Source organism: Pseudopipra pipra, chromosome 5 (assembly GCF_036250125.1).
Source record: "Pseudopipra pipra isolate bDixPip1 chromosome 5, bDixPip1.hap1, whole genome shotgun sequence".
Classification (NCBI taxonomy): Eukaryota; Metazoa; Chordata; class Aves; order Passeriformes; family Pipridae; genus Pseudopipra; species Pseudopipra pipra.
Window position 1 is genome coordinate 17578839 of NC_087553.1, and position 26104 is coordinate 17604942.

The 26104-nt window shown below is 45.4% G+C and overlaps 1 protein-coding gene across 1 annotated transcript; it reads right to left on the reverse strand.

The window, feature by feature from the left end:
- Positions 1-1816: 1816 nt before the first annotated feature.
- WEE2 (WEE2 oocyte meiosis inhibiting kinase) lies at positions 1817-26085 on the reverse strand. The gene is given in 18 exon segments (XM_064654709.1): positions 1817-1982; positions 3255-3343; positions 3867-3954; positions 4354-4494; positions 5874-5934; positions 7033-7072; positions 9508-9650; positions 9737-9907; positions 10797-10882; positions 11220-11318; positions 12157-12303; positions 13588-13709; positions 14326-14498; positions 16968-17016; positions 17556-17755; positions 21241-21615; positions 25991-26041; positions 26044-26085. Coding segments are annotated over 18 exon segments (2109 nt in total). The 5' UTR covers positions 26071-26085; the 3' UTR covers positions 1817-1935.
- Between the last annotated feature and the right edge of the window lie 19 nt (positions 26086-26104).

The following is a 26104-nucleotide window of genomic DNA, read 5'->3' on the forward strand; positions in this document are numbered from 1 at the left end:
AACACACTTTTGCCACTGGTTATTTTTGCTGTAACTGAGTCTATCAGTAATGCAGAGTCCTTTGTGAAAATCTACCCTACTACCAAGTTGTGATGAACACTCAAAATAATGCACTGCTTTTCAGTGTGTGCTCAAAGCCTTTTTACCAGGTCAATCTTTAAAAGTGTACTAGCTACTTTAAATAGAACTGGAAAAGCGAGAAAACTCAGCTCTTGAGCAAATATTTTTCTTTGCTGTCACCTAATCCTACACCTTGTGCTAGCCTGGCTGTCTCCAGCTTGAGCCAGGGGCAGAGATTAGCAGTTCTGGCCACTCCATGTGAGTGGCAAAGGGAATCCACTCTGCCACTTCTGCTCTGAGTTTGGAGTGGAAAGCCAGCTCCCAAGCTCCAAAGCAGACACTGTCATAAGCTGTGTTGAACTCCACCACCACAGCAGAGTGCAAACGAGGTGACCACTGAATGGACAGAAAAACCAGCACATTCACTCAAGGCCTCTTAGAAGAAAGCTCAAGACAAACCCCATCTTTCAGCAAGCAGGAAAAATTTGTGTGGACCAAACACAAGCTGTGCTTGGATCACCACTGTGTAAGTGCACCATCAGAATTCTCCCAGTAATACAACAGGCTCAGATTAAACAAGTAGTTAAGGGAATTAAAGTCAGAACTTCCCATTTAAAAAGATACCACAATCTCCTGTGGATAACAACCCACTGAAGCAACTAAGCATTTGCAGTACCTCACTATGCCAGTGGCAGGGGCTCAGATAATACTCAAAGCTTTAACTTCAACCAGAAATAACTGCTGAATTGAAAGAATTGAAGTTTTTGTTCGTACAGATAATGCTCACAGAGAGCATTTAAAAAAAAAAAAATCACAATTCTGTAGGGGGAAGAGCTGCAGAGACTATAAATAAGTGTGCTCTGTACTCAGCTCAGAGAGAGATGAGATACAAAATCCCACCAGCTCTGAAGGCAGGAAATTGTGACATCTAACATTTTTCTTTCCCTGTTCACATCACACTGTTACAATGGGAATTTTACCACTTCTTCATGTAATAAAATGAAACATCTTTTAGTTGTGGAACTTACTACTAATAATGCTAAGTAATTCTCAGTCTTTCTGACAACCAAATGAAGTTAAAGTGAAACAAATGCCACTCCCATATTTAAAATCCTGGACCAGGGACGTTTCTCACACACTTCTCAAAACGCACAGCCAAGGCAGTTGTTCCTCCAGCTCCTCCTGATGGCAAACGATGGGCACAGCACCCTAACGAGGGACTGGATGGGATTGCTGATGTCATCCCGTGTGAAATGCCCTAACAACCAAGACCTAAACATATGATCAAAGCAAGGTTTGCTGAAAGACAACACCTGATTTGATCAACTGCTGGGATCAACAGAGGGGCAGATGCAAATGCACAGGAGGCCTTCTCAAGGTCTGTGACAAAAAAACCCTCCAGCTGAGCACTAGTTGAGGCCAACAGCTCTTTAAACCTACTGTCTAACTGGCTTAGTGGAGAAAAAAAAAACAACAGGGAATGACACCTGTAGAACAGAGAATGGATTTCAACAGTGAGAGGGGATAAGGCTGTCAGGCCCCACAAGACAGGAGGAGATTGTTAAGGCAGCCCAATGATATAAGGTTTGAAAATGGCTGAATATGCAAAGAGTGACTTCAATTTATATATTCATCAGCTCAGGAATTAATACAGCTGCCTGGGTTACCTTTTCTCTTAAGAACAAAAAAGAAAGGAATCCAAACAATGATAACAGAGAGAAAGCACATGGAAAAACAAAAACACACAGATACCCCATAGATAACAAACATTTTATTTATTTCTTAAAGCAACTACAGTAATATAAGTGATTACAGAATTATGAAGCACTGAAAATCCAAAGGAATTGAATGGCCTGGGTTCAAGCACTAATAACCTCACACCTTATCTCTCGCAGAGCCCTCACTCAGAAAAATCACATTATCTGAAAAGAAATCGAAAAATTAATCTTGAGGACTGTTTTGCCCTGTTGCAAGCCTTCACATCCACAAAAAGACCACCTATTTGTGTTCAAATAAGCTGCATATTTCAGAACAGAACAGTTAATACAACAAAAGAGTGTCCAATACAGGGTTCTCCCTCTATGTCCCTGAAAGCTGACAAATTAATGTGGTCATATGAAACAAGTGTGCTAAAGCTGATGAAAAGGAGCAGCCAAAGACACTAGACACGTTTTAAAATAACGGTTTGATTCTTTGATTAAAATTGGTATCAGATACAGCTTATTGCCTTTTTCAGTCTGCACAACCATGTCAACAGCCTATGGGAAGCTCCTATTTCATCAAGCCTCAGGAATTTCGAAAGCATCTTGAGATGGGGCCTCTTGAACACAAGGAAACCATTAGGATAATGCTAATTAAAGAAAGATACTTTCTTCTCCCCTCCACCAATTTATAAACAGCAACTTACACCACTGCTAGCTGAACTGTTCATGTGAAAGTTTGATTTCTGTTGTTTTAAAGAGGCTGCAGAAACATCCAGAACTATGGTTCTTTTCCCTTTCTTTTTCCTTCCTTTTCCTCTGTCCTAGCTTTTTTAGACATAATAGAAATGTTTGCTCTAACACCCGAATAATTTACCCCTCCCTCAAAAGCCACAAGGTAGCAGCTCTACCCACAATAAAGCTGTAAGATGCTCATGCTATTTAAATGCTCAAGGAAAGAGTTTTTTCTAGTTCTCTTCTTCCTTGTGTCTATCCAAGGCACAAGTGTACTCCTTACCCATTCTATGCTCTTCTTATCACTACTGGCTACCAGAGCAAGGTGTTTCTAAATTCTCCACCAAGTTATCTGCACATAAAACAATCTTCCACAGAAGTCCTTAAAGCTAGTGAAGTCTCCAGTCTTTAACAGGAAGAAAAAACTCCAGCAAACTGAGATAAAGCTACTAAACAAACTCTGCTTAGAAAAGGAATCTGCCTGACCTGTAGTAGTACATTCCAGTGTTCTTAAAACACAGTGTCTGCCTCCTGCACCAACTGGTTTGTGTGAGCAAAGGATGCAAACAGTTTGCAACTGTATACTCTGTGTCTTCACAAGCAGTGCCAGAGGAAATCTACTGGTACAGAATATTCATTCTCTCAAAATCCCTGAGTGTGGATACTGAGGATGGAGACAAACCAAGCTCTATTTTGAAGGCCCTTCACTCCCTCTCCATCTTAAAAGGGCAAGGGGAACCTTGATGTGTCACTCCTTACCTGCTATAATTGTTGTGGCCTGTCGCCTCACATTGTTCTTATCTGTATATTCACCATAGTCTATCTTCCCTTCAACATAAATTCGAGAACTGAAAAAAACAATTTAGTTCTGGTCAGAGAACTGTGCTGCTGTTTTCCACTCTATATCTAGAATCACAGAATGGTTTGGTCCTTAAGGTCCCTTCCAACCCATCTAGTTCCAAACCCCCTGCCATGGGCTGGGACACCTTCCACTCAGTCAGGTTGCTCAGAGCCCAATCCAACCTGGCTTTGAACACTTGCAGTGATGGGGCATCCACAACTTCTCAGGGCAACCTGTTCCAGTGCCTCACCACCCTGACAGTAAAGAATTTCATCTGTAAATCTAATCCAAATTTCCCTTCTTTAAGTTTTAATTCATTACTCCTTGTCCTTTTCATCACTATTCCTTGATGAAAAGGTTGAATTCAGAATCTAAGTACACAGGCATTTGTAGCAGTTGTTTGTACCAGGTCTGCTAACATTTTATGGCACCTCTGTCTTAGCATAGCTCTTGGTCACCATAATTATTACATTTATCAATTATTAAGGCATCAAATCCTCAGCCACATTTCCCTTACCCCATTCACTTACCCCTTTCTCACATACTGATAGGTAACATCCCTGAGGCCTGGCCTGAAGACGGAGATTCTGTGCCACGTTGTCTTCTGACTGACATCACCTAAGTTACATAAAAATAACTAAGTTGGATGCCAAACTCTTTTTGGTACAAGACTCAGAAATCAGTTTTTATGAGAAGTGACTTGAAAACAGAAGTATACTAGCACTTGAAATACAAACAAGAGAAGAGGACCCACTACACCTCTGACAAACCCCAACAGTGACAAACTGCCAACTCAACACTCTCTTCTCCAGAGGAAGGTTGACAGGCAGATCTCTCTTCATGCTGCTGGGGATCAGTAAGAGACACACAAATGCACCAGCATCTCTACTGACCCCAGAGGAACCTTCCTGCACCCAAGAGGTTTACACAGCAGCACAAGGACAAAGCGTGGTGCTGCTGAACATGCAAACATGAGCTCAGAACACAGCAAAAGCAGGTTGCTCGCTGCAGACTCACCTCCCTGTCCTAGTTCACTATCCCCTGTCCGCCACATCTCATTGGTTGCAAGAGAAAATATGGTAACAGGATTTTTTCCTTCCACTTGCCTCATGATAGGGTCCTGTCCAACCCGACCCAGTAACTGGACACGATTCATGGCTGAAACAAGAGAGAATAAACACACATACAGGTGAACTATGATGCTTCTAATCATGCAAGCCACAAACCAGCAGTTTTTGTGAAGGGCCAGAACCATGACTTTCTGTACCTCCTAACCACTTTTCAAGCTCTTGTGACTTTTGCCTTATTCAGGCCCCCAGCAGATGGTTTACTGTGCCTGTACTGTCATTATCACTAAATAACTCAGCCAAATATTCCTTTGTCATCTTTTTCCACAGACATATCCATATGTCACGAGACTATCTTGCATTTACTTGACTAGACTTTTATTTTTTTCATTATGATAAAACCATAGCATTACATTGTTTTTTCCTTAAAACAGTACCTTTAAAACAATACAGTTGCATTATTATACTCCATCCTCTGAATTAGAGGGTGATTAGTTTTGACACAGGTACCAGGCCTAGGCAGACACATTTTATCCCTTCTCCATGTTCAAGAACAGCTGGAGGAGATCAGGGGAGTATCATTCTTGCAAAAGCATGTGAACTGAAGACTCAAGTCTGAAGTGTACACCTGGAGGAAATCATAGTGGGGCAGCAGCACCCAAACAAGTCCCCCAGGCACAGAGGAATCTGGGAAACAAGCACAAGACACCTAAAGGCAGGTGCTAAAAATCATGACACCAGCAGGCCCAATTCACTGCCATTGATAAAGTACAACCACCTGCTTTTTACAGGTGGTACTCTATGTCAGGGCTTTTCTCTTGTCCCCTCTAAAGTGCTGCTTGACTTGACAAAGACCAGATAGGAAGCTACAGGTCCAGAGAAGAGCAACGAGGCTGGTGAAGGGACTCGAGCACAAGTCCTATGAGGAGAGGCTGAGGGAGCTGGGCTTGTTCAGCCTGGAGAAGAGGAGGCTCAGGGGAGACCTCATCACTCTGCAACTCCCTGAAAGGAGGTTGTAGCCAGGTGGGGGTTGGTCTCTTCTCCCAGGCAGCTACCAGCAAGACAAGAGGGCATGGTCTTAAGCTCTGCCAGGGGAGGTTTAGGTTAGATATTAGGAAGAAATTCTTTACAGAGAGGGTAATCAGGCATTGGAATGGGCTGCCCAGGGAAGTGGTGGATTCTCCGTCCCTGGAGGTTTTTAAGATGAGACTGGATGTGGAACTTAGTGCCATGGTCTAGTAACCACAGTGGTAGTTGATCAAGGGTTAGACTTCATGATATCTGAGGTCCCTTCCAACCCAGCTGATTCTATGATACTCAAAAGCCTGTGTGTTTGAAACAATGCATTCTTAGTTACTACACTGAGGAGCGACTACACCTACCTGTTTCTCTCCTGCCATATTTCAGACCTCCCAAAAACTGAGATAAACATAACAAGTAACAGTAAGTTGCATCTCAGGAGCTACTTACATCTTTCCAGTACCAATGGGGCAACTGTATCAGACTCATGTCTCACAAACTGGCGAAACACCTGAAGGAACAGACACATGTTAGTTTCCAGGACAGAAGGTATGAACAGCATTGAGAAGCCTTGATGACTCATTTTCTGAACACTTATGGAGGTTCTGCAAGTATGTTCTTTTCCCTGTAACTAAGGGGAGGGGACTGAGAAAAGAAATTCATTCAGCTAAATGAAGCCAGTGGGATTATTCAAAGAATATCTGGTTAAAGCAGCATTAAAAAGCTGCCTAGGAGAAAGTGTGGTCCACAGGTACATCTCCAGCAATTATTTTTGGGACCTGCAGTAACTACTGTTATTCTGTAATATATAAATAGGAGGGGAGAGGTTTGAAGTACAGTGGTTGTTCAGTTCTTTTGGCTTTGGTTTTAGGAAACAAAAACAGTTTTGATAGTTGCTTTCTGCTTTACTTCAGAGATTAACAAGACATGCCCAAATGTACATCCATCTGCGGTCATGAGCAGTAGGATACACTGACAGCCCCTGTTCCTGAGCAGACAGCAAATCAAGGACAAAAAACCCCAGTGCCACAAATAAGCACAAGTGGGGAAAAAACTAAAGGAGCTGCCTTGATGCCAGCAAATATCCCATCCTAGAAGAAAGGAGGGAACAAGAAAAGCCCAGGAACACTCCCGCAAGAGGCCCATGTGCAGGAACTGGAAAAAAAGCTCATTTCCTGTAACATGTGAACAGAGAAGCTAAACCAGAGGAAACGCAATCTGCAAAACGAAAGCTCTTTGGTGCATCTGTGTGCCTCACTAACACACACGCAAATCATCTCAGACTCATTCCACGCAAAAGCCGGATCTTTCAGTACACCATTTTCCCAGCAGCTCAGTAACTAAGGCCCGGCATTTGCACCCCTGGAAATACGAGCGCGAACAAGAACATCTTCACGGGCTGCAGCCCCGGCCAGGTTGGGCGAGCGGCCCCGGGCCCCTGGGCTATTCCCGCCTCTGCCCTTCCCGGGCCGCTGCCGTGCCCGGAGAGTCATTGCCAGACAGCCGAGAGCGGCAGGAGCTGCTCCTCCTCCTCCTCCTCGTCCCGCCGCGGGCACACGGGACCCGAGTGCCTGCCCGGGGGGCCTCCCCAGTCCCCGCCCGGCCGTACCTGCCACGCCGGCCGCCGCCACATGCCTTCTCCGCCGAGCCTGCGGAGGGAAAAGCAGGGCTGAAGCAGCGCCCGAGGGAGCCCCGGCCCGGCCCGTTCCCGCCGCCCGACCCCGCGCCCTCCGCACCTCTCCCGCCGCAGCCGCGCCCGGAACAGGAAAGGGACCGACGGGAGGTTCCGGGCGGAAACCCGCCCCATCCCGGGGGGACAGGGGCTGGAGAGCCCACGGGCAGCCACTGCTGCGGCCACCCGGCTCGCCTCCCCCGGCCCACGGGGGACAGGGAGCTCTCGGGTGACGGGGGAGGAGGAAAAAAAAAAAAAGAAGTCACTCCGTCATCGGTTAAAAAAATAAGATAAAATGTTTATTTGCGCTTTTCAGTTCTGAAAATATAGGATCTAACAGTAAAAAGCCAGAATCATAAAACAAACTTCAGTAAAAACTGGAAATAAGCGAGTTACCAAGTTTACACTCTCCCTCGTAACAGTGCAGCGCACTCTGTCCAAACAGGACACAGCCGACCAGGACCAACAAATATACATTTAGAGGGGAGGGGGAGGGTGTGGTGTAGTGTGAGGTCTAATAAATACGAAATACATACCACAGTTTACATGGGCAAGTCCAAAAACCTGGAAAAGCCCTTTCTGATTCCCCTCATCTTTGCTGAAAGGGTGCAGTTTGCGGGCAGGCAGCTGCACCAAGTGTGAGGTACTGGAAGAGAAGCGGGTACCAGATCCAGCTACCAGCACACCACAGCCACCTCTCCCCGACTTGAACAAGGAGTCCTTGCCGATCGACAGAAAACAACTCAGGCATCAGGGAATAAGCTTACCCAGCTATAGGAATTTTGTTGCTGAAAGCTAAGGGAAGGAAAGTTTTTCTTCAGCTTCCATTCCTTAACTCAGTGTTTCCTTTTACTCTTTGTCCCCCCATCAGTGAAACGCCACTCCAATTGCATCCCAAGTCCACCAGGACTGCTATGTAACCAGCCTGTCTCCTGATGTGTAGTTAACACAGCCATAGTCTCTGCCTACTCACTCCTAGAAGGGCCCTGCTGTAGATGCTGTCTCCATGTACAGCCACTATTGCCCCTTTAAAGAAACACTCAGCCAGAGCATTAAGACCACAAAATCATCAATAACAGGGCCCAACTAAAGAAAGAGGGAAGTAAGGAGAGAAAATGCCATTCTTTCCCTTGTTTGGCAATTGTTAATCAAGAGCAATTACACAAGAAATTTAACGGTTAAAAGACTGGGGACAATAACCTTAAATTCCCTGATCCAACATGTGTAAGCCAGTAATTCTTCCCTCAGCCAACACCTCATCATAACTAAGGAGGTTACGAAAAAAGAACACGACAGGGAGAGATAATATGGGGCATTGGTCAGTGCAGACCCTCAGCTTTCACAGGGCCCTTCAGCAGTCAGAGCTTTTTGGACAACACAAAAATTCAGTAACCCAGAGTAAAGCTAAATGAGCGACAGCTTTTCCCTCCCACCAGGCGCTTGCTCTTCTGCTTAGAAGAGGTTTCAGACTCTTGCAACTTGGCACTTCCTAAGGCTTGGTCCTTCATGAGGGTCTGGGCAAGGCGAGCTGCTTTAAGTTCCCTGCAGGGGGGAGATGGGAGGAAGAGGAGAGGAAGAAAACCGGGTCATGCATGAATCCCCACCAGCTACAGAAGCAAAGCTATGAACAATCTTGCACAAGAGGGTTACTGTAGTACTCCAGCATTGCAGGAGGGGGGCAGCTTTTCACCCAAGAGGGTGAAAAGATTACTGTAACTGTCTTTAGAGATTTACCAAAAGAAAACTATGTATTTACCAAAAGAAAACTATGTATCAGCTCAGCAACACACTGGCACCAGCGTGAAGAGCCCCTAGCTCAGTTTTTCTCCCATTGTTTCAGAAATTTGTGAATGGCAAAACTTATAAAGGCACATGCTTCTTTTCCATTGCGCCTTTCTTCCCTTGCTGTTCTTCCAGAGAACACACTCTTCTGTCTACACAAAAAAACTTACTCTCCAGCTGACTACTGCACTAAGAGGGGTGGTGGGGCAGTTCCTAGGTCCCAGCACCTTAAAACATTATTGCCAACAGCAGTGAGAGGGAACAAGGGGAAAAAGGATGTCTGCCATATTCCCTTCTTTCTGTGCCAGACCACTATCTCAGTGCATTATCAATTCCTCATCTGCCCCCAGCTGCTTCCTGTATCAATATTTTCCATCTCCAGTGGTTGCAGTAAGTGCACGAGTTCACTGTTCTAACTCAGCCAGCTCCTCAGAGCCAGAACTGAAGCAGAGCTGCTTGGGCACTGCAAGTCCCTGCTACAGCCTCACCATCCTCCCAGCTCCAGGCACAGGACCTGCCTGGGTACTTCTACATCTGTGTTCTCCCAGCACTACCACCCTACATTCAAGGCTAGTGACCAGCACTTGTTATGCCCATGCCTTCTCCCCTTCATGCCCAAGCCAGTCCTACCTTTCCAGCATGGCCGTCTTGCATTTCTCCACATTTAGCTCTTCCTGGAGCTGCAGAGCTTTTCCACATGAAGGACGGAGAACAGGGTGTTTAGTCAGAGCTGTGGCAGAAGGTCTTTCCACTGGGTCAGGATGGATCATGAGCTAGAAGGCAAAGGAGTTCAGAGTTTAACAATCCTGCCACATGACAACTGCAAAACCCACCATTCTGTCAGAGACTGCTTCCTCACCTTAAGGAGCTCAAGAAAGTTCCGGGGAAGGTTCTGGGGGATCGGTGGGATGTTGCCTCTGCGGATGTGGTGCCACATGGTCCCGTTGTGAGGCAGCGGTGCTGCACCAGCTGCCAGAGCTACCGTGAGTGCCAGGGCAAAGATGTCTGCCTTGGGCAGGTTGCAGTATTGCTGCAGACAGAAGGTGAAAGGTTATAGAAAGGGAACATCTTGCTATACTAAACAAAGGTGGGTTGGGGTCCAAGCTCAAAAAGAAACAGCCAACCAAGTATGTTTATGGCATTGGCTTCACCGTTCCAGTGAGCCGCTTCCTTCTCTTTAAGACAAAAATATTGTCAGCAGATAGTACTGTAACTACTGTAAGCATGTTGGCTTTCACCCAGCCACAAGAAACTTCCAGCCCACTTTATGATCACTGCAGCAACTCCAGAGGGTGGCCTAACAGATGTGTACCTCCACCCTTCACCACAAGGCAATAAGCCCAACTCAAGGCTGCATCTGATACACTGACCTAGCAGTTCCCAAAGCCACTTGCAACTTGCCACTTGCAAACAGATACTGTCACTTAAGTAACTGAGCTGACGAACACATCCAAGCTGGTTGTTCAACACAGATTTCCTTTTTTTCCACTGGTCAGTGACAAGATTGCAGTCAAGTTTAAGAGGTGTGTTGTGCCTCTCACCTCTCCCCACTACCTGTTCAGTGTTTGTTGTACAAGGCATCTGTCTGGCTAAATATATTCCTCAGTAATCATATCCAGCAGTTTAATATCAGCTGAGTGTGCAAATCAAATGTCTCCAAACTGATAAGGTTTTGTCTCATTAATTCCTCACAGGCAATAGTTGCAATAATCTAATGAGAGTAACTTATAAAGTATTGTAAATATTTACATGATAAGACCCATACCTATACTGTTCATAATAAAGCATTAATTTTGCTGATTTCACAGCAGACCAGACAGAAGAAAGAGGAGATAAGGTGAGGAACACACTATACTAAATGACTGCACTGCAGTTGATCTCTCCCCACTTGCTCCCCACTGCCCTGCCAGCATCTGTACCTCTTGCAAAATCTCATTGGCCAAGAACCGTCTGTCTCCTTCCTCCACCTGAGGGTTTGTTATTGATGTCACATGTCCAAGGTCACCTGGGACAAAGAACAAGCAACTGGAACATAACGAAGAAACTGATGTAGCTCTCCATCAATAAAAGCCTGCATTTTATAGGCACCAGTAAGAGCAACAACAAAATACTAAGTAAAAGAGCAAGCCTGCTCCTACTCAGGAATCTGGGCTTGGAAACAAGCTCATGAGTTTTCTAGGAGCTGTCTCCTCAGAGGAATTAATTCTGGTAGGTAACGGGGGCATTCAGGACTTAGCTATCAGTTTTGTATGTGAGTCTCTTCAGCCAGCAGGACAGAGCAGTATCAAGCAGTAATGGGCAGCCCTAATCTTAAACCAGTTGTAAAGTTGGCTAAAACCTACCAATCTTATACACCATACCAGAAGAGAATTCATCTTCACTGTCACTCTCCTGCCCAGAGGGGCCTGCAACTGCCAGTTTGTGACAGATGAAGATATTACCTGCAAGACAGAAAAGTTTAGCAAGTGTGATATCAGTAGTCAGACTGCATCAGCCTGACAACTTTCCAAAAATCCCACCTGTCACACTAGTTAAGCTTTGCAGCCAGAGAAACTGTGCACATGCTTCCCACCAGTTAGTCTGCTTTCTGCCCAGCTCACGTATTCAGCAACACAGCTGGCAGAAGACAGCTGTATCTTGTGCAGAAAATATCCTAGTGAAATCAACCTCCCCTCCCCCTCTGCCCTCTAAGCTAAAAGCATGATTTCAGCAGCAAAAAGGAGCTCCACTACAAGAATATTAACTCTGCGACTGGGGGGGAGCACTGCCCAGGAGGTGCCCATCCTCAGCTGCAGAAAGGAAACCTTGTTACTATTTTTGCAGGAACTTAATCCCTCAGGGTAGCTCCACATACAAAAGTCAAGTGTTGTGCAACAAGGCAGAAGCAAATAAGGAAGTCCCCCTGTTCATTAGCAGCCCTACTTGCTCCACTGGTATGAAGGTGATTCCCATGAGCCAGGATTATGGAGATCATGAGACAAAAGTAAAATGCTGCCGACTACCAGAGAAGCACTTTTAAAGCAGTAGTAGTAGCACAAATAAAATAAATAAATAACCACCACAACAAAACCACCAAACAACAAAAACAGGCAAACAAACAAACAAACAAACAAAAACCACCCAAAAAACCCCCACACAAACCACAAGACATTTACCTTTTAGGGCAAGTCTTCTTTCCTTTGAAGCATTATGACAGGTCCAAGCAGAAGGATCTGTTACAGATCCTACCCCTGAAGGGTCGCTAGGAAGACCTTCCACAGAGAAGTGCACTATACTTACTAGGTTTGATATCCAGGTGCACAAGGCCAGAGTTGTGGATGTATTTTAGCCCCATGGAGACTTGTAACAGTATTTCCTTCAGCTCTGCTTCCAGGAAATACTGCCCCAACTTTGCATTTTCCAACAGCACATCTTGGAGACTCCCACCTAGGTGAAAACAGGCAGTCTGAGACCTCACAAAGGTTTTTACAGAGCAGCATGTTTGTAACAGCTTAGTAGAAACTACTGCCTAGAACACTTGCAGGCTTGCAAGGATGCACTGGCAAACCCGAACTAGACCAGCTAATATATGCTCTATATATGCTCTAGACATCACCATTTAGCTTCAGCCTTTCAATTGCCTCAGAATGCCCTTCCTCCTGCTCACCAAGGACTGAGCAACTGCAGCACCAGGAGGGCTGGCCTGGTAGTGACACTGATGGTGCTTCAAGGGAACAGTGGAAAAATTAATTACTTCTGCCATGCTTACAAGCAGGAAGCAGGTATATGAATGCTGGAGCAAGGAAATTAAGTTCCTCCTAGAAGATTTTTGACTGAAGAATGTAACATTTAACACAGACACAGAATTTTGTGTTCTCCATTGAGGCACTCTGGCTATTTTAGCACTAATAAATATCATGGCTCCTCTCTCCATCAGCCTACTTGTCACCACTTCTCCTTTAGTATCAGATACTCATGCACTAGAACACAAGCAATACGTCAATGCTGCAGCAAACAAGCACCATATTTCATGGTTCCCTCCACCACATTTGAAAGCATTACTCCAAACACCTATCACCTCAGCTCTTCACTGAGCCCCAGGACTGCAGGTGCAGCTGAAAGATGAGCATTACATATTTGCCTTCAGCTCCCCTGGTAGCCAGATGGGTCCTTTTAAATTTCTCTCAAACAGTGCTGTGGCCAAGGGCAAACTCAAGTAAGAGTGTACCACCCTGCCTGCAGCACCCCATTTACACTTTGCCTCATTATTTGCTCCATTCCTCTGCAGTTGTCAACCCTTTTCTTCTAGTCAAGATGCCTTCCTCTCAACCAGGTAGCTGCTCTTCCAATTGTTATCCACCTTCATTAAGACAAGTTTGTTGCTGAGGTACATAGCCCTTAAGTTATCTGCTCTTGAGTCACTTATATCAGATGTTACCTGGACAGTCCCAGACAGAGCTCTAAGCATCAGCATGGGGAATGCTTCTCCAGGCCAGCCAACGCAGAGGAACAGTTTTAAAATCCCAGAAATTAGAGGGTATTCACTGCCTCTAATACACTGGAACCATTCAGAGCTTCATGTTCTTCAGATCTTATGAGCCCTTACGGGATTCTCCATGGATATGTAGCCCTGGTGCAGTTTGCTTTGTTGTAAGCCAAAATGTCCCATATTTAAGAGGGCAATTGCACCCATCCTGAGATCTCAACCTTTGACAATGTCCCAGCTCTTACCATTGCAGTGCTCATTTTGGATAATCATGTGATCGTCCTCTGCCCAGGCCGAGTAGTAGCGCACAACATGGGGGTGGTGTCCAAGGACAGCATGAGCATAAACCTCACGCAGTGCCAGCTGCCTAGAGAAGCACACACAGAAAAAGCAGAGGTTACAGAGTGGCAGAGTCTGCTTGAGAAAGGGGGAACAGAGGTGAGCAGAACTTTCTCTTGAGTTTTGACAGACAGACTGGCTCTCACAGCTGCTGGAAAAAAACCTGCCCTTGCTCAAGTGTGCTGAGCAGCTGTCCAAATAAAATAATCACTGAGCAAGTCTTTTGTTAAAGAGGCAAAAGCAGCAGCAACTTCAAAGACTTTGCTTTAACATGCAGGACACCATGAGCTGCTCAATACAGATGTGAGCAATGCTGGCCATAAAGCAGGGCAGGGACTTTCCACAAACAAACTACTTGACAGTTATCACTTTAAAGAAAATGTCTAGATGGACCCAAGGAGTTCAGGTAAGCCATCATCTCACTTTGCAATGCATAGGACTTCTTCCTTCCTTAGACATTTATATCCAATAGTTGTACAGTGCTGTCTTCTCCCACTCTTCTGTTACTTTGAAGTGCAACAGCAGCCAATTTCTGCTCATGCCATCCCTCAGATACCTTGAGATCCACACTCCCTCCTTCCCCATCACACCTCTCAAGAACATGCCCATCATTTCAACTGGCAGTTTCTAGCTAGCACACTCACTCATCCGAGGATCCTGCCAGAGGCCTTTTGGAGCGTTTGATGGCATAAACACATCCATCAAGGCGTTTGATGCACTTGTAGACAGAGCCAAATTCCCCCACACCAATTTTTTCTAGTTCCAGGAACTCCTTCTTGTAGCGGGAAACCATATTGCTCTCCTTCAGAGGACATCTCTAGAAGGTCACAAAAACAAAGACAAGTACGAGTTGAAAGATTTAAACAAAGGCTTAAAAAATAATATCTGTCATGTTTTTAGAGGTGTGTAGCACTTGCTCTCAGACTACCCATGTTGCTCTCTCTCCCATTCTGGATGCTCATCTGGATGCACACAGGCATGTGTGCAGGTGCACTGCCTGTTCTTGAAATACTATCTTTCACTTAACCACATCGTGTTTTTTCTGACCACCTACCAAAGGCCAAGTTGTGGGGCTGTGTTTGTTTTGTTTTTTATAAAATCATGACTTGCTAGCCATGGAGGTAGAAACTGCAGCTAAGGAGAATTTTAGTCTAGTTTGGTGTATGTGCCTAAGCCTTCTTGGGTTACTGCCATCTCACCTCTTCTCTTGGCAGCCCAGACCAGTTTCTTGACCCATAGCTGATGGAATCAGTCAGGGAAGAACAGCAGGCAACAACAAAATACTGAAGTAACTGGCCCTAAAGACAAGGCTTGAGAAGACCTGTTACCAGATTTGGTAGGTAGAAATCCAGTACCTCTGAATTAGCCAGATCCATGTACTGAATTTGTGTTTAAGTAAGAGTTATTGCCTGTTTTGAATACAGGAGAGAAGCTTTGTGGCCTGAATGTTGGCTTCATGTGGCTCCAGCTATGTAAGAGCTGCTTTACTCTGCCAGCTGAGGTTGCCTGCAGCAAGGCCATTCTGCATCAGTTCAGGCTCTTCAAGTTTGAAGCACCAGCTGTTGACTAATGGCAGATTAGCTGGTCTCTGTGTATTTGTTTGTATCCCCGCTGATTTCTCACCCAGAGACACTTTTCCACAAAGGATTGAAAGCCTGCAGAACAGTTGGAACATCATTATTGCTACAATAATGGCCACTAGGGAAATAGGAACTGCTGGTACTGCTTGTAGAGTGATGCCTACTGGCAGGGGAGATGAGTAAAGAAAAGATAAGCAGTGGAGCATGAAGTGAACAACAAGAGAGCAGGCTAAGTGATTTTTTTTCTCCATGCTCCTGCATCCCTCACAGGGACAGCAGGTCATGTGGCAGAGTGGTTCCCACAGAAACCACTGCTGTGATTATTGTGGTATGTGGTATATGACCTTAAAGAGGAGGGGGTAAGAGTTGGTCCTCACAGCCAGTAAGATGTGGCTCACATGAAACAGCAGCCCTTCACAACAGGTGAAGGCATAAGGCAGCTGTATTTTACACTATCTTAAAAAGCTTGGGAATAAAGATACCTCATAGTACACAATTTTATATCTATATTACATAATCTAATCAGCACTCGAGCAGAATAATATTTCAATAAATCACAAGCTACTCAAGGCTTTCTTCTAGGGAAAACAATAATTGTGGCAGCCCCGGATGTTGCCTGATAGCAGATTGGCTCTGCAGGTGTAGTTTTTCCATGGAGACCAGTTTTCCTGCAATACCAGTCTGCTCGGCTAGAGGGTACCGTTATTCTTCTGTAAGCCTAACACAACTACAGATTTGCATAAGTCAAGATACTTCCTTCAAGGGGCTGCTCAGGAGAATTGAGATTTTTGCCTCATCTAAATGAAGAAATTTAATTGAGGCTTGGCTTGCTTTCCAAAAGCCAGCTGGATAGGCAGCATCCCTCCAGATAAAACTGGGAAGAAGGAAGAAGACTGTGGGACATGGGTTCCCACACCACTTCCCAACTCTGCCATCACAGCTGGGAGTACGTGGGACCTCACACCAAGGCTAAAGCTGAGGTTTGCCAGCGAAGTACAGCAGTCAGCAACAGCAAGAGGACTCTGTTTGGAGCTCTAAGATAGAGTTTGCTGTCCTGTAGCTATTTAAGGTGTGGTGGGGCCTTCCCTTGGACCCCAAGGCACACACCCCCACCCCAGCTGGACATTTTCCCCACAGAGTACAGAATTTGCCACCTTGCTTCAGAGATTTGTCATCAGTACTACAACTCAAACTGTGCCCTCAGTACTTATCCACAGCTGAGTATTTGTGGCTTTGCAGTGCAGGTCCATATGCTATTTGCAATATAGAAGCCATATTCCTTTAACATCCAAAAATGCTCAGTACACCAATTCATAGGAACAGCAATATACCTGCTTTTTTGAACCACAGAGGTACAATCCCTATTTATGCTAACTCAGTAGTTTAGTAATACAGTTCCCTCTGAGGAACCCAAATTATATTTCCCAGGAAGACCTCCTGACCAAAATCAATGAGTTTTATAGTATTACTTGTCAAAGTTTCAGATCTGCTTTAGTACAAGTTTCCTTTAGAGACAGGAATCACTCCCAAGTTTGTCATCTCAAACAAATGTTAACAAAATATTCACCTTGGAATGATTCTGACATAAGTATTCATCCTCTGGCATGATGTCAAGATTTATACTCCAATAACAGAATAAATTTTAAACACCAAGTCTTTGCTAGCATCATATCCACTCTGCGGGAGGGAAATACAGAGACACTCACCTGTGGAGGTAGCTCCTGTTTAATCTGGCTTCTTGGACGAGGATCCTTCCTATAACAGAAGTTCAGGAAAGTCTGGTGTTATCATTTCAGTGAAGCAATGCAACTGAGATTTGAAATGAAAACATCCTTCAAAAGAACCTCCAACTTTGCTTCACAGCTTAAAATGTATTTTATAGAGTTAACACACAAGTTTTTAGTCAAGGACTTAAAGACTGCAGTCCTAGGTTAGAAAATCTTTGTTTCCATTTAGAAAGCCTCCACAAAGCAACTTCAGTACTGCCCACACGACAGAGTGGCATTGTCCAGAGGCATCATTCTCCTGGACACCCTATTACTGGTGAAGCTACAGTCACAGAACTGAAGTTAGCTGTTGATCCTCCACTTACATTCCTGAACAAAGGAGGTGATTGATTTTTATTTATATTTTCGTTACCTTTACATGTCTAGTAATGTTTGCTCTGCACCAATGAATACTACAGAAGTGAATGATTCACTGTTAGCAAATAAGTGCAGATACTGAATGTCTCCATTACTTATCTCCTTCAAACAGTCTGCTTCCAGTCTGCTGTTTAAGATGAGCTCACTTACAGCTCTTCTCTGGTCTTCCTCTTGCCATTAGAAAGAAAGAGCATTTGTCGATACGACTCTGGTGTAAAGGGATTAATGTTGACAAGAGAAGCTTGGGTAGAGTCATCTGAGTCAGCTCCAGGAGCGTATCTCGGCTGTCGATAGCCTTTGGCTGGGACCTTTGTCCCAGATGAAGGAAAAGCTGTCTTTGATAACAGGCTCTGTATTGAGAGAGGAAAAAAAAATTGGAAAATAAACAGCAAAAATGTTTTTGTGTCTGCTATGTCAGAATAAAATTTCTGTTCTCCTCAGAGAACTCAGCTCCCTTCCTTGCGACCGCTGACTCCTAAATCCCTGTGTCCCCAGTTTAGTCCTGATGGTTTTCTTCTTCCACAAAGCATTTCATTCTTTGTTAGCCCTTTCAGATTCTATTCCCTGCTCACTTGGGTGAGGCCTGCAGAGCCATTTTGGCAAGCACAGTCCTCAAGAGGTGCCAGCTGCTCCTCTTTCTCACCTACAGAAACATAGAAATTGTATTGTATGTTACATTAACATGGAAGACCTAGTTCTGTCAGGCGTGGACTGTTGCATCAGTTTGGTCGGAACAGGTTTGTCAGGAGATGAGCTGGAACACCACCCAGGTTTCCTTGTGGTTCTCCAACAATAAGCAGTATTAGGACAGGGTAAGTTGGTAGAAATATTTTTTGTATAGCCACTAGCAAAGCAACCAAACCCCATTTCTCCTCATGTATAAAAACCAGAGTTTCAGAAATTTAAGTTCAAAAGAAGCCTCTGGATCTTCTGTACTTCAGCTTCCCACAGAAGACAGACCACTGGGTTTCACCTATTATTCCAAAACCTTCAGAGAAGCACATCACTCTTGAGTTGGAGACATAAAAATCTACTCAGTCTGACTTAACCTCTTCAGTAACCATCAGCTTTTTAAAAACATAAGTTTGGTTTTGACTTGTTTCAGCTTCAAGAGAACAATATTAGCTCTAGAGGATTTTTAATATACTGCTTTCCTCTAGTTTTAAAAGCCCTTCAAGAACCCAGAACTCTTCCCTGTTGATGATGAAGGTACTCCTATATCTTTCCAGTCCAGCAGTGGTCTCACTATTATGATCCCAGATCTTCACTCACACCTAGAGTTGCTCTTTTCTCTCAACAAAAGTTTTTGAAGATAAAAAACCTAAAGCTGCATACAGTATCCTACATCCACCTAACTGGTGCTGCACTCATGGATATAGCTACTTCTGGGACATTCCTTTATTTCTATATTGTGCTTAAAAATTTGGCTCCTGGTTTACTGTGACCCTGAAAATGACTCTTGATCTCTTTTTCAAGCTCTGCATCTCATTGCTCCTGAATGGGAAAATCCTGCTTATGGATGTATTAAAAGCAGTATATATCCAAGCCCAATTTACTCAGCAGCCTAGAAGCTGTGTAGGATTGTGGCTAAATTCCAGTCTAACCACAAGCCAAGGAAGGGATCTTAAATACCATTCCAGCCTGTTGATGTGTGCATGTATGCAATTCCTGTCTGCTCTACAGGGGCTTTATTTTTATTTCACAATCCAGCACACTTGTCTCCCTGTAACATCATCTGAGAGTAGCTGCTGCCATGCAGTGTAGGGCAGCTACCATAACCAGCTCTAGCAATCTGTTCCAGGATTGAGCAAACCTATAAAATGCAATCATCTGCTTCCTGCCATGCATCCCAGCTGGGGCTCTGGTGCTCATCTGTCGGCAGTTAGATGTGGCTCTGCCCTCTTACCCTTTCTATCACCTTCAAATGTTCCAAAATCAATGCTCCCAGCCTTGTTGATAAGATTTGGGCCATTTAGAGCCCACCTTTTGCAGCATTCTTGGAAACCAAGACTTTTCTCCCAGATGACAGCAAAGGAAAAGAAATTGTTGATTTGCAATTTGCAATTGCTGCTCATGAGCTACAAGGTGACAAACTACAAAGCAGCGTGTCTTGAAGCATCCAGCCAACATATTAGCTATACAAGAGCACACACTGAAAGCACCCTTCCACTACCAGCAGCCCATCTTGTCTGGAAAAGATTCTAGACCCCTGTTATGGTTTAGCTCCAGCCAGCAACTAAGCCCTTTGCTCCCAGCCCCACCCCTTCCCCCAGTAGGATGGGGAGAAGAAATGGGGCCAGGGGGGTGGGGGGGTGAGAAGTAGGTAAAACTTGTGGATTGAGAAAATAATAGTTTAATGATTAAAATATAATAATTATTATCATTGCAATGAAAAGAGGCAACAAAAAGAGACAAATAAAACCCAGACAGAGAAGTGATGCACAATACACTTGCTCACCACCCACTGACCCATGCCCAGCCCATCCCTGAGCACTGATCGGCCTCTCCTGGCTAATTCCCCCCTGTTTATACATTGAGCACAACATTCTGTGGTAGGAAATATCCTTTGGCTAGTTCCTGGCAGCTGTCCTGGCTATGCTCCCACACAGCTCTTGTGCTTCTGCTCAATGGTAGAACATGGGAAATTGAAAGGTCCTTGACTTTGGGTAAGCACTACTTAGCAACAACTACAACATCAGTGTGTTAGCAACACTGTCCTCACACTAAATCAAAGAAACACAGTACAGCACTAGCTATTAGGGAGAAAATTAACTGCAGCCAAAACCAGGACAACTCTCACGTATGTTAAGGTGAGATTTAGGCAGATTTTTTTTATAAAGGGTCACTGCAGGAAATTCTTGGAGTGATGCCATTTAGAGCTGCTCCTTCCCTAAGGAGTGCCAGGCCACTCCTCAGCAAATACTGCCACACAGTTGATCATATATGGCCAGAGGATCATCCTTTTATCCACATAATCAGGTTTCTGGAGGAGGACGGAAGTCAAATCCTCGCTCAGAAGTATTAAAAGGACTGATAGGCTGTGTATCACTTGAGCAAAGGAACAACCAGTCCATCAGTAGAGCAGGAATATTGAGAGAGGGACCAAGAGCTACACTTCATTGCCAGTTTTGATGGCAAGGACCCAGTGCACACACCAGAAATTACCTAGGAACAGAGAAGCTGGTGCTAAGTCTCCATCTGTGATTACAGAAGAGAAAAAATGAGTTGTATTATATTCTATGCAAGAAGTTTCACAGAAAATAGAGTCTGGGATCATTCTCCTAAGAAACTAGCTCTGTAGATAAGTGATCCTTAGTATAAAGGATATACCCAGCCACAGCATTTCCAACTTTCAAGAGAAAACCCACTTGCATCCAAAAATGTGCTGAACAGAGCAGTAAGGGTAGCTGCCTATCTCCAAGCTCCCCCTGGAATGCTGAGCTTCCTGAAGGGAGATGCATTTATCTCCTACAGAGATGCTACAGACATCCACTTCCTTAAGCAGAATGTCAAGTGCACATGGGAAGCCAAAGCATATGGTTGCTTTGGGTTTTCTAACTCAGACTGACCCAATACCAGCTAATTGGTTTTAACAACATCTTTAAAAGAGTCAAGACAATTGGTCCCACACCCAGGTTTCTACTCACACCCACAGAATAGCCCTTCCTTAGCTCATGGTCCAGATTTCTAAGGGAAGAGTACAAGCCATCAACAGTAACATTAAAAAAAGCTTTCCACAGAGCTGGAAACAGATCCCCTCACCACCCACACGGTGATGCCACAGCAACACCAGAGACCTTGCCTGCTCAGGCAGAGCGTTGATACATGCCATTACCTTGGGAGTGTGGGGGGTGTCACACAGCTGCAGCTTTTTCCAGGTGATGTGCAGTGGTGTCTCGGCACTGCCCCAGGTCTTATTCACGGCTGGGGAAGGCTTCAAGGTGGGACTCACCCAGGCTTTCGTCCTGCTCAGGAAAATCTCACTAAACTTTCTCTGAGGGGGGGTTGCTGGCAGAGGACTGCTCTCTTGCCACTTCTGGAACTCGGACCTCCTGGGAGGGCTCGAGTTTAGGGAGTCCTCCTCATTTACGCTTCTGTCTTCACTCTCTTCACCACAACTGGAAAAATCCAGCCGCTGAACGAATTCGTCACTGTTGTCCCAGTCACCCATGTCACCACATGAAACAGAACAGGTATAGCTGATACTGGCCTGTTTTGTTAGAGGGAGAAGGTCAGAAGGAGAAGAAGACAGCATTACTTACACAGATTAACTATCTTCTTCCTTGCTTCATCTAGGACATCAGTTCTGCTGACTGCACTCCCCCACCCCAATCCCACAGACATAGAAGCCTTAATCACTCATAGGTGTCATTAGACAGCCTTGGTTAACGAAGAGTACCCCAGAATTACTAAGTACAAATCCATTCAGCTACTGCTCACGTAACAACAGATTTTTGCCTTTTGTCTTACTGGTGCAAGTCAGATACAACTCAGAAGCCGCTACCTTTGCCAGTAAGGCTCCAAGAGAACTCCTCCCTCCACCAATACTTAATCACTGTTCTCATCACACAGAGAAACAAAGCTATCCCAACACACACCAATCCTCCCCTCACCCTTTCTACCACAAATTTCTCAACCAGAGAAAAAGAACCCATGGTACATACAGCTGTAAAAGCAGAGGGTGCCCTGAGGAGTTACCAGCTACCCCACAGAGACCCCCTTTCCTCCTCTGGAACATTTATAACCACCCCAAACACCTGAGCCAATGCTAATGGGAAACGTCTGGAGCTTGGCAGCACCTGCCCACAGTTGCCAAACGGATGAGGGGTTTTGCTGTGCTTGCAACCAACTCTGCAGGGAGCCAGGGCTCCCTCTGAGTCTGTCATCTCCTTGCTTCTGCACATTCTTCCCTTCTCCAGCTTCCTGAGGCCTGTGAGGGGGATGATGTTTGCTGACAGCCAGTCTGCTCCATGATAATCCCATCAGAGATCCAGTCTTTGTGGGCTTTACTTGTTTAAGCTATTAGTCTTTTGGTGATGGGGCACTGCACTTCCTTCTTTTAGATCTGAATTTCACTTCCTGCATTTAGATGTGTGTTAATTTGGGCAAGAGTTGCAGGCTGCAGTGAGGGGTCAGTAATTTATAATGTTGAAATTTATAGCTGTATAATTTATAAGACTTCAGTAGAGAGTTAGGAGCCATACACAGGTCTTTGTATGGGTTCCCATCTTGAGGTTTCAAGGGAGAGGAGGGAGAAGCTGGCTGTGTCGGTGAAGGCAGCCCTTCAGGTAGGGCCACTCAGTGGGAGCAGGTCAATATCTCCTTCCACTGCACTTCTCTCTAAAAAACAGGGATCTTCCATGTCTTTGTGATCCATGTCTGTGTGAGCCTAAGCTTCAAAGAGGGACTAGAGGGAGTTTTAACTAACTGGGAATGAGGTTACAGCAGCCTTTTTTTTTTTAGGCATCCAGGAGAACTGCTAGAGGGACATGCAGAAATTGGAAGTGGCTGCAGCCCAGATGAAATGGGGGTTTGTCAGAACCAGCACCTGCTTTCCTGTGCACACATCAAGGAAAATTCCCACCAGAACATAAAGGGACATAATGGCCTGAGGTGTCTCAGCTCTCTTAACCCACTCTTTGAACGAAAAGTATGGCCATATGGGTCTCTGAAGTTTCCTGTTAAGACTGTGATGAACAATTCATTTGATACAGGCCCCCACAACGGTACCAGGAGGACATGCCAAGAACTCAGCACTGGTCGCAACTGGCTCAGAGAGCCAGTATTTCTTGTATTCCTAGTATTTCTTGCAGGCACAGAGCCTGCTGCTGCTGTGCAGCCTCTCTGAGCCTGAAATGCAGCTGCTGTGTCTCCCTGTGCCTTACCCTGAGCGAAGTCCAAAAGCCTGGGAGTGCCAGCACTGGCTGCTTTTTGCTATGACAAGCTGCCCCTGCAGCATCTGGCCAGCTGAGATCCAGGACCACTTTAGTACTGCTGTGAGCTGACTGTACTAATCACATGTTCGGTACTTGGAGTGTTGGGTTGGAATGTGTGTTATTTTAAATCTGAAGAAATAATGTTTTTAGTCCCCATAACTACATGTTCATTAATAACCCAGCAATGAAACTCCTTCAGACCACAGTTTTCAATCCCACCTGGAAAAAATTTTTTTTTCTTCTTTCCCTTGGGATTTGTAGGCAACATCCATTTTTCTAAGGAGGGATGTGATACATAAAGGAGAAAAGTTGCTGTTTAAAGAAGGCCCAACTTGTTCACCTTGCATCTTCAAAATAAAAGCCACCACATTTTCATTTCATATGTTTTCTGGAGGACTACCCAAAGATCTGATGACAATTTTTTTAGCCCTCAGTTCAAGTGAAAAGGTGTTCATTTTGTTTTTTCTGCTAAAAGGGTAATATTATCCCCTGGCCTGATCTTTTCAATTTTGGTGAAATAATAAAGTAGAAAATGTGGCCTTTGTTTTTTGCATGTACCCAGCAAACAGTGTGCCCTCAGCAGGCCCAGATTGCTGGCCAAAGCAGTATCAATAGCTGTGGTGCCTCCAGGTCTCTTGTCCCATAGGGTTTTTTCACCAAAATCCGAGAGCTCAGAGCATGATGACATTTCACATATCTCAGGGCCAGCACTGGCAGCTTCTGCTCTCTGTCGCTGGCTGCTCTTCCCACTGCATCCCCTCCCTCAAACTGGGACAACACTGGTGTGACTGCACTGCAAAGGGGACCAGGAACAGCTCTGTATCACAAACAGCTCATGTGGATCATGGAGGAATTCTTATTTGGTATTTGTTTCCTGCCTGGATCACTGGGGACTGACATTTATGGGCGTGAAGGAGAAGAGAGAAATGAGCTGTCACTTCAGCATCACCAACATGCAAAAATATATTTATCCAAATGAAGCTTGGCACTGTCTGTATGGTTAAAGCAAAGCACGTAGCCAAGTATTTGCAAAATCTGGCTTTTCTTTATACAGTAACAAAATATTGTGCAGGGTTTGTTTTTTTTTTCCTTTACCAGTCACCTTCTATGAAAAACTCCATCTGCTAAACACCACCTACTCTGGTGTATAGCTCTGCACAGTAAACTTGTGCATGGACTTTGTGAAACAAAATGCCCACTCAGTGTTGGAGCTGGATGAAATGAAGCTCGCAGCAAATGGATGCTAATGATACCAATAAAAAAAGAGGAAAAAAACAAATCCCACTGCTGAGGAAACTGGATGATGGGTTTCTTAATGGTGTATTGAACACTCAGAGCTGCTCAACAGGAAAAAAGTTGGACAACTAAGACTTTTATTACAATATCTTCCTTTTAATTGTGGCCTGCTTAATTGGGTAATTGAATTAATCAGGAAGACCTAGGGAACCAAATTAAACCTAATGACACTTAATGACATTGGTGGTAGCATAACGAGGACGGTAATTACAAAACGTTGGCTGCCTGTGGATGCCTTGGTCATGCTTGTGTCTCCATCTTTCAACCTCGAGCTGATTGTGCCTGTTCCTCCTAAAAATGTTTCACATCCTTCTGTACCACGTTTGTGTATAGATATACATATCACATATATATGATAGATCTCTCCAAGCTGACCCTGCTGAGAAAGATCACACCTCCCTAAGATCTTGCTCTATGGTGAACTTGCCACCGGCTGCCGCAAGAGAGGAGCCCCAAAGAGAAGATACAAGGACTCCCTGAAACAACATCTCAGCCTTGGCCATATTGATCATCATAACTGGTCTACTCTGGCCTCCAATCGGGAGACCTGGAGACACACCATCTATAACGCTGCTGATGCTTTTGAGAAAGCACGCAGGATCACCCTTGAGGAGAAAAGACAATGCAGAAAGAATCGTGTCTTGCAGAATATATCATCTAAGGAGTCTTTCTGCTGTGCCTTTTGCAACCGGACATGTCTATCTCATATTGGCCTTTTTAGCCACCAATGTGCTTGCAACAAACATGGGTAGAGCCCTTCCCAAATCTTCGTTTGCGAAGCCTATCCATGATGATGATGATATATGATAGATATACATATCAATATATACTGGATCAGTATCCCTGGCTCCTTCAGATTTGGGGCTTGCAGGGTGTGTGTGAGCCTGCCCCCTTCCTGGCCCTGAGGCTGCTCTGCCCAACTCCTTTGGCTCCCCCGGTAGGATGGTTCCGACAGGGTCCCCCCAGAGCCTTCCTGCTCTGAGGACACAGCCTGGGGGGACAGAAGGCGGGTAGTGGGAGGAGGTGCAGCACGGGGAGGCGAGCTGCCCCCACTCCTCCCGTGCTTCTCCGGGAGCTGCCACCTGGGAGCAGAGCTGGGATTTCCGCCGGGATCTCCCCGGGAAGCTCCGCCCTGGAGCGCCGCGCCTCAGGCACCGCCCCCTGGTCCAAGCCCCGCCCATCGCCTCCGTTCCATCAGTTACGCCCCGCCCGCCCCGCCCATCGAGGGCGTGGCCAGCCGCGGCCCCGCCCCCCGCCGGTGCGGCGCGGGGGGTGCGGCTCGGTTTGGCGCGGCCCGGCTCGGCTCAGCTGGGTTCGGCTCAGCTCGGCTCCATTCGCTTCATCTCGGCTCACCTGGGTTCTGCTCGGCTCCACTCGGCTCATCTCGGCTTGGCCCGGCTCGGTTCATCTCGGCTCGGCTCCACTCGGTTCATCTCGGCTCGGCTCGGCTCGGCTCAGCTCAGCTCA